General features: G+C 36.3%; 1 protein-coding gene across 2 annotated transcripts; it reads left to right on the top strand.

Annotated features, from left to right (window-relative positions):
* Positions 1-606: 606 nt before the first annotated feature.
* LOC306867904 (LIM/homeobox protein Lhx9-like) lies at positions 607-9125 on the top strand. Of its 2 annotated transcripts, none has more exons than XM_079413859.1 (5): positions 607-1096; positions 1943-2145; positions 2801-3156; positions 6122-6324; positions 6733-8230. In XM_079413859.1, exons 1-5 carry the CDS (start codon positions 923-925, stop codon positions 6985-6987), a joined length of 1191 nt encoding a protein of 396 aa, XP_079269985.1. In that variant the 5' UTR covers positions 607-922; the 3' UTR covers positions 6988-8230. The 2 variants fall into 2 exon arrangements, with proteins under 2 accessions (XP_079269985.1, XP_079269986.1); XM_079413860.1 differs by lacking the exon at positions 6733-8230 and adding an exon at positions 8577-9125 and having other exon boundaries at positions 613-1096.
* Positions 9126-9346: the final 221 nt, after the last annotated feature.

Genomic DNA, 9346 nt, shown 5'->3' with positions numbered 1-9346 from the left:
AGCATAAAATAGCTACATTATAGCCTACCGTAATTTATGCAGTGAAGATAAAAAGTGCAGTGCAAATATATATATATATATATATATATATATATATATATATATATATATATATATATATACCTCAAATGCATGCAAATATATAAGTAACAACAAAACATAAAAATGTTGTATTTAGAGGTTTAATTATAAATGACACAAACAGGCTTTCAGGTGCGCATTTTGACTGTAATTCGCGATAAACTAACCAAACCAACTCTGTGATACAATTTTCCAATCAAAACCCAAGTCTACAGAGAGGTCAGATGACTTCAGTGATTTAACTCTTCATTCAAACACTTTTGAACCATTCAGTAACACGCATTTGTGGAAGCATAAGCTAAATATGACAAGAAAAAAAGAAAGCCTCACAAAAAAGTGGCAAAACACCAGCTAAAAAGAAGTAAAAGGTCTATACCAAGTGCTTTCCAAGCTCGTGTTGCCCATCAGCATCGGTTTGAAGAGAGAGTGACAGGTCTTTGTTGGTGAATAGAAATCAGTGGCATTGGAGAGAGGGAGGACTCCTCCTACCCAATTACCCAAGCTGGGCAGGCGTTTGCTCTCTTCACAAATAGGACACCGGATCTCTAACACACACAGTCCCAAACCTGACTTTCAAGCATTCGGATCCCCAGTAGGAGATTGGGACTATCTGAAAATCTACGTTTAAAACATCCTCCAGACTTCAGCTTTGCCTTATATCGTCCGGACTATACTTTTTTCTCCTGCCCAACAAGACGTTGGAGAAGTGGGCTGGTTCTCCTGCCTGTTCCTGCGCCGTCCATCAAATCCCACCGGCTTTATTTTTAAAGTATTGATTGCATTTGTGTGAATTTGTTGGTGTAGATCCATTCGGATGTTTTAAGGATCCGGAAAGCTGTATATGGAAGTTGTTGGGTGCAAGGCGAAAGAAAGCAGTTGCACATTGCGTCCAGCAGCCATGCTTTTCCACGGCATCTCTGGGGATCATATTCAAGGGATCATGGAGGAGATGGAGAGGAGATCTAAATCGGAGTCTCGTCTGGCTAAAACCGTTCAGATGAACGGACGAGAGACGGTAAGATTTGTATTTTAACGTGTTCGAGCAAATCTTACCCCAAAACTCTCGTCGCACACAGTTTGTAACCCACTTAAAAACACATCGACGAAAATTAGTTTTTAACGTACGATCCTCGTTTTAAAATATTAGCAGGCCTCGAGAAACACGAAAAGTAAAGTCATATTCAGACAGATGTCAAATTAGGCTAAATCATTTAGGCTATCTGGTGAGGCTACAATTATCATTTAGAAGTAAGATGTATTTCATTCAAATGTAAAGGGATGTACACATATGAAAAAAACTTTGTATGCCAACATACTATTTTATATTTTTATATTTAGATTATTTACAAATAGCCCTATTTTAAATTTTATTAGAGCAGTTTTACAACACAACAGGATAATTGTTATATTTATAGGGCCACGAAAGATAAAACACTACTAAAAAGCAATAGCATCTGTATACTTTAGGCATGCATATGATAATATTAAACAGGCAAAAACTGTAGTAGTAATAATAGTAATAAATGTTGTAAATATTGTTATTATATTTGCATGCTTTTAATGTGTAAGTGTAACATTTAAAATAGAATAGGCGACACTATTATATTGTTGTTATTATATTTGCATACTTTTATATTTGCATACTTTGCATACTAAAACAAACGCTATATAACTTGTATAATCATCCATTATAACTCATTTTGGCTTAATAAATAAGTCGCTATTCACTCTGATTACATTTAATAGCCAATTATTTTTTATGCTATATTTTTATTTCGTTGTAGTTATATCTATTGCAACTGAATTGCTGAGCGCATAAACGTTCACTCACTCCATCTCTTCGTGTTTTATTTTCTTGAAGACGATGCCCTCCATGAGCCCAGAGAAGCCTGCGCTGTGCGCCGGCTGCGGTGGCAAAATCTCCGACAGATACTACTTACTCGCCGTTGATAAACAGTGGCATTTAAGGTGTCTCAAGTGTTGTGAATGTAAACTGGCCCTTGAATCCGAGCTGACGTGTTTCGCGAAGGATGGCAGCATTTACTGCAAAGAGGATTACTACAGGTAAGCTTTCACTTAAATCGTGCAAAGGCCTTTTTACTAGGCCCTGCATTGTACAAAGCTATTTCTACCTGATTTAACTCATAGAAATTAGTTATGTTGGTATAAATTTGTGTATAGGTTGATTCAGTGATGTTAAATAATATTTTTAATTTTAATAAAACCAGTTCATTTAGATTTTCAGTTTGGTTAGTAACTTCTTAAACACAAAAATAATTGACATCAGAGGCAGCCATTGACCCATATAGTGATCTTTAGTGATTAACATGCTTAATTCATGCTGAATGCACGTCTAAAATGTGTTTTTGTTTCTAAGTTAAAAAAAAATCTTTTTGCCGTTCTTTTAAGCCGTTTGTTGTCACTGCCACCTTTAAGTTAAACTAGCAATTGTTTAATTTAGGCTATAAAGGAAATAGGAAATAATTTTGTTCTGGTTTCACTATAAACACGTTCAACTAAAGTTAAACAAAATTTTGCTTAACTATCTTAATTTTTAACAGCTGGTTCACAAATAATTATTATAAAAATATCTTCTCTGATTTTTTATTTCTATATGCACGCGCTTCTGATCTGTTCAGCGATGTTTGTAAATGACCTCATTTAAGTTATCACCAATCTAAGTGATTAGTTTGATTATAAATGACTTGTGCTGTTCCAGAAGGTTCTCCGTGCAGAGATGTGCCCGCTGCCACCTCGGCATCTCCGCCTCGGAAATGGTGATGCGCGCCAGGGACTCCGTGTACCATCTGAGCTGCTTCACCTGCACCACGTGCAACAAAACACTGACCACGGGTGACCATTTCGGCATGAAAGACAACTTGGTTTACTGCCGGGTTCACTTTGAGACCCTTATTCAGGGAGAGTATCACCCTCAATTAAACTACGCTGAATTAGCGACCAAAGGCGGAGGGCTCGCGCTGCCTTACTTCAATGGCACCGGCACGGTGCAGAAAGGGAGGCCGCGGAAGAGGAAGAGTCAGGCGATGGCGATAGATATCGGCTCTTACAACTCAGGTGAGATGTGCATCAAGAGCTCAAATGGACGCCTACAATTTATTTTGGTTGCACTTTACTGTATATGTTTCAGTGTTAACGTTGTAGGCATTAATTAACTAGCCTACATAAGGTGTTAATAATTGATCTTTCGATAAACATTGCTTTGATTTTTACCATTAGAACTAAGGGGACATTGACACTGCGTTTAATTTAATTGCCGTTTATACATCAGCGGACAACTAAATGCTAAATTCAGCAATAATTATCACAATAATATTTATAAATAATAATGCAATGCATTTCTCAAATTTATTTTTATTGATTTTATATATTGCAAAATTGCATTGCATTAGTGAGGGTCTGTTTGAAGTGGGGTTTTCGTAGCGATCCAACAGAAGAACCATTTTTGATTCCCCAAAGAATCTTTCAGCAAACCATTCTTAAAAGAACCATTTTAAGAAACATTAAAAAAAAAAAATGTTTAGAATGTTTTAATAACCTGAAGAAACTTGTTCCACTATAAGGAACCTTAAGGTTCCATTGATGTTTGAATGTTCTTCATGGAACCGTCAATGCCAATAAAGACCATTTATCTCTAAGAGCGTAGATAAAGTGGGACGGGGTCTTTCAGGGAAAGTGGGACACTTTTAAAACTTGCCCTACGGGATTATAATAATTACTCATCATAATGTATGGGCTAACAAGGAGAAGAGCTTGTGTATTATAGACTTGATAATGGAATAGACGTGAGATTACATATGCGCTACTCCTCTGATTGTAGCTGTCGGTTGTTTCATGGTTTCAAGTTGGACCATTCAGGTCCATTAGTTGGTCCAAACTGGTCTAGATAATGAATCAGATGGATTATCAGGTGGTAGGGCCTTGGTGAAGCTTGTAGATCATCTTGAACTAACAAACCAGCAATGATGTTCTAATAACAATTTTGATTGCTATAAAGATTTTTTTTTTTTTTTTTTTTAACTATAGTCTATAGCCTAATTAAAGTCAACGTCCCACTTTCAGTTCAAGGGAAAAGCAGTGTTTAGATGCCTATTGTTATCACACACAAATGACATTAAATATGGTTTTATTATATATATTTTTAGGATGCTTGTAACATCAAAACTGCTAAGAGTAGCGAGTAGCCTAAAATCTGCGCTCTATCGCGAATTTACCAAAAAATGCCAAAATCTGCATAGTTCATTCTACATTATTAGTAGCTACTGCAGATTATAAAATATTATAGTATTATAGCCTAAAATACTAAAATAATGGGATTCGTGTAATATAGACACTGACACTGTAAACTAATGTAAAATGTTAACCTTAATTTTTCGTCATCAGTTGTTTGATATTTATTTTTTTGTTGGGATTTTATTTCGGCGATAGTAAAACCTTGCTGATGATTGGATCTGATTAATTATAGGCCTGGCTCATTAGTGCGTCATCAAACATCTAATTTGAAATTCTCAAAGGAGTGAACCCGTGACCCAGCCCCACGTGCAATGTAGATCCCTCGCCTACAGGCCTGTATCTGCCCTCATATTACCAGACATTATTTCACATTCCTCGCTTTTTTTCTTTCATTTTTCTACTTTTTGAATTCATACGTCATAATGCATCCCCGCTGCGCCTGTTTTGTTTTGGCTGTTACAATTACTGTCTGCTTGGAAAAATGTGCTTTGTGTGCCAATTTTTGTGCCGTTCTTCATGAATGGAGAGAAATAAGGGCAATCTGCCTGTTAATTGTTCTCCGTTAATTAAATGTGACGTCGGAATCTCTGGCTCTCAACCAGCTTCTGTCTCTTCAAGGTCAGGACGCGAGCGCGCGCACGTTACGTTTACGCACATCAGTCCGACTTTAAACTCTCGCTTTTTTAATTATTTTTTTATATCCTGACTCTAACGCGTTGTGAAGGTTGTAATATTTTATCAAGACCTAAGCTGTAGTTTGTCTTACAAAATTAAACGGTTGTAATCATTCTCAAGTTATTACGACGTCCACGATATTATTGACGGTTTTGTTTTTTTAAGCTATTATTATTGTCGTTTTCGGTGTTTTTAGTAGCCTATTTAAGCATTTTTGTTTGTTTCTGCTCATATTTTTGGTGTAAAGTTATTCTTTCGTTTTTTTCTATCCTTTGTCTTCCCTTTATCACTTTTGTTTTTCTGCTTTCATGTTTTACAATATGAGCTCAGAATTATTTAGGCTACTTTCAATATAGAGTTATTAGGTTTTAGTTATTTTGTTTTGCATTTCAAAATTATATATAATTTTACATAGCTCCATATATTTTTATATTCGTTAAAAAACAGTTCAACAGTAGACTTGTTGCATAGACATTTGTAGATAGAGACCTCTGGTGGCAAAAAAGAAATCTAGATCTGGAAGTAAACGCGTGAGAACATTTTGTTCTCTTTACAACTAAATTCATAATAATTCTTCCTTTGGATTTTTGTAGATTATTACGGCTGTAAATATAAAAGTAAAAGGTGAGATGAAACGAGGATCGATCGCATCAATTACCAAATGAATGTGGAAACTGACCGTTTTGATTATAAAATCATTTTAGCTTTGCAGGTAGTTTGCTGATATCAATGTTTATACATTTAAACGCCATAAATTATCAAGATGAAAAGGAGACACATCTCATATCTGAATATGAAATAAACCACAACAAAAAAATACTTGTCAAACATGCCTTAAAGCAGTTCTTTTGAATTTAGTTACTATATATAAATGCATTTTGGGGGTGAATTGCCAATTTATTTATATTCATTGAATTTAGTCTGGTGTCCTGTCATTCTGATGTTTTAACATTAATATGAAGTTAAATATGATCCTTTTTTATTGCAGTTGTTTATTATTGTAGCTTATTACAGCACTGTGTTTGAATCACCAATGTAGATCCAGGTCAAAATTAATCCTGACCTTCATAAATTCTCATTGCTTTATTTTGCTCATTGCTGTTCTGGCACTCAGGTTGTAACGAGAACGAAGCAGACCATTTGGATCGGGATCAGCAACCCTACCCTCCATCCCAGAAGACCAAGCGCATGCGTACGTCATTCAAACACCATCAGCTTCGCACCATGAAGTCCTACTTCGCCATAAACCACAACCCTGATGCCAAGGACTTAAAACAGCTCGCCCAAAAGACAGGACTGACCAAAAGAGTTCTTCAGGTAAGAGTCGCCACACAGTAGACTCCATTCCACATCCACACCAACACCTTCTCATCATCTTGCTTTCCGTTTCAATCCATCCATCATTTTTTTTGTTGTGTTCTGTCATGTAGTTACACAAATTATACTAAATAGAGGGACGATAATTCAAGGGGCAATACTTGTGCACCAAAAAATAAACAAATACAATAAAAATCCATTGGTGAAGCTTGAAAAGTTCATTTGGAACATGGTCCATGTTTTCCAGTAGAATCCCTAGTAAACGTTGAGGCTTTCGATTCACTTTGGCATTGTTTAGTAGTGATTAAGTTTGTGATGTTAAATGATATGACTTACAAGTAGGCAAAAATATGACAATAATTCGAAGCAAAGCACAAAAAGAGTAAAGACACTGGGATTGGTTTGCAGGTTTGGTTCCAAAACGCACGGGCCAAATTCAGAAGGAACGTTTTGCGGCAGGAGAATGGGGGTGTTGATAAGGCTGACGGCACGTCACTTCCGCCGCCCTCTTCTGACAGCGGTGCTCTGACCCCACCCAGCACGACCACCACACTAACTGACCTGACCAATCCCTCTATCACCGTAGTAACATCAGTGACCTCTAGTTTGGACAGCCACGAATCCGGGAGCCCCCCACAAACTACCTTGACAAACCTTTTCTAACACGGATTTCCTTTTTTTTTTTTTTTTTTTTGTCTTTACCCCATTTATTTTCAGATTCTATTTTTATTTTCCACAACAAAAAACCCCTTCGGCGACCACAGAAAGACATTTGGATATGTAAGACGAGACCTACTATGTGTAGCATTTGCAAACGCGTGGCAGCTGAGTTTGTAGTACTTGTCAGTTAATTTGTTTTTGTGATCACTTTATTTATATAGTTTCAATTTCAACCCGCCACGTTTATTAAAACAAAATGTGTCAGCATACAGCACATGCTATGTTTACTGCATATTTTGGTAGTGAAGTCTAAATATATTTGATGACATTCCCAAAAATATGTTCAAGCAACAATAAATTATTATATTATGTCCTTAAATGCCAAGTGGATGCTGTAACCTCAATTTAGGTCCGTTTTGTCACTGATGCTGGACTCTAATGATAATTTGAAACGTTAAATTTGCCACGATGTGGTGCGAATCCAATCACAAGTTGGCCTGGATTGTTCATCGGGCCTAAACTAGTGGAACAACTGTTTTGAATGAAGATATCCAGCGCTCAGTGACAATATGGTGCCCAGTAGGAAGCGTTATGAGTGATTTGTGAATGCTAAGCAGGAAGTTAATTAGGAGCGACACACATCACCCCATTTTGTTCTGTTTCCCCCCTGTTTTGCCATTGAACAGACCAAAAAAAGAAAAAAAAAACATTTACGGCTCAGTTGGAGATGGGTCGGGGCTCCTCGCTAGGGTGAAACATTTCCTTGTGTGATGACAAATTTGTTCTGTTGTAGAACAAAGTGGTACACTAGATCTACTTCATGAAGTAGATGCTTAACTCAGTTCTACTATGTGCCTTAAGCGACTTGGACGAGAGTTTGTGAAATTCAGGAGATACATGTTTGTTTGTTAAATGATTTCCATCCTTGGAACGCCTCACTAGTTTTGTACTGTTCTGTTTTTCATCTGATTTTTTCTGAAGATCTTTTTAATGGTGTATTCTGTTACAAGGGGGTGGCGATGTCATAGAAGGCAGTTGTGCACTCTTTCAGAACTAGTTGGTAAATCCGAGAATCATATATATTGATCTTCGTGTTAATAGTACAGTACGTGTTCTATCAAGATTGTCCATGTTTCCTTGTTTCTTGAAAAAAGATGGTGTATAGAAACTATTTCCCCTTAAATATTTATGGACCAAACAGTTGTTATATCTTATTAAATTTGTGTGAATAAAACTACTTTGCTTTACCAGCGTTTTATTTTTCATTACACAAACCATTTTTGTGTTGCTTTCAGATTTAAACTTCTGCTCACACCAAAAACAACACGACATGACAGATCGAACCTTGTCTTGCTTTCATTCTGACATCGATTTCAGACTTGATTCTGTTTCTGTTGTTAAAGTAATGCCCCATGGATTTGAACCAAAGCCCTGTAGTCAAGAGATAAAAAAATGCTTTTTAATGCATGAACATGGCTACTTTATACAGAAATACCAAGCACAGGAATGCTAGAACAACTAGTAAACATAAACCTCTCAAAGCAAGGTTGCTCTGTAGTTTAATATATTGTTACTTTATGATTTTTTTTCAGGGAGAACAAATCTTGGGGCATTACAGCCAAACTTCTCGACGTTTGAAAATTCCCTAAAGTATTAAAAGAAGCTTTGATCGGAATTCTTCACCATTGAAGACAAAGACAATATTAGGACCAGATTTTAGAGTGTTTAAAAAAAAAAAAAAAAAATCTACCAAAAATGTATTCCAAAATTTCTTTCTCTTTTCCTTCCAAACTAATTGTTGTCCTGAATGTTTCAAAAACATCTTTGTAAGAGAATCCACACCAAACAGGATATTTTTCTTACCACCGAAATAAGGTAGAAAGGCAAAGAAAAATAAACTGTACAGTATTGTAGATACAAAACAGAGCAACCTTGCTCCAAGAGGCGACTGCAGGAGACAGGATCTACGCACGCATGCATGTCTACACACACACACACACACACTACCTTGTAATTCTGCTTGCTGTAAAACATTCCTGTGCAACAAATGTCACTTATCATGAACGCACAGCCTTCCTAAAACTTGGCAGCAAAATGTCCGACCAAGAGAAGCTGGAAAGGAACACCATATGGCTGTATTTAAAATGAAAACAAGTAAAAAAAAAAAAAAAAAAAATGCATGCACTTCAAGTTTTTGCATGCACTTCAAGTTGTTGACGGCAATTTCAGATGGATATTATTTTATATAGATGTTCAATTTGTTGTCTGTTGTATTCTATAAACTTTAAGGGAATTTTTCTTGTGAATCCGAAATCCTAACAGTTAAAAAAAACCATAAAAGCATGCTTGATTTGACAATAAA

This window comes from Barbus barbus (assembly GCF_936440315.1).
Source record: "Barbus barbus genome assembly, chromosome: 49".
Taxonomy (NCBI): domain Eukaryota; kingdom Metazoa; phylum Chordata; class Actinopteri; order Cypriniformes; family Cyprinidae; genus Barbus; species Barbus barbus.
The sequence above is the reverse complement of the archived record's forward strand: the minus strand, read 5'-3'. Positions and strand labels throughout refer to the sequence as shown.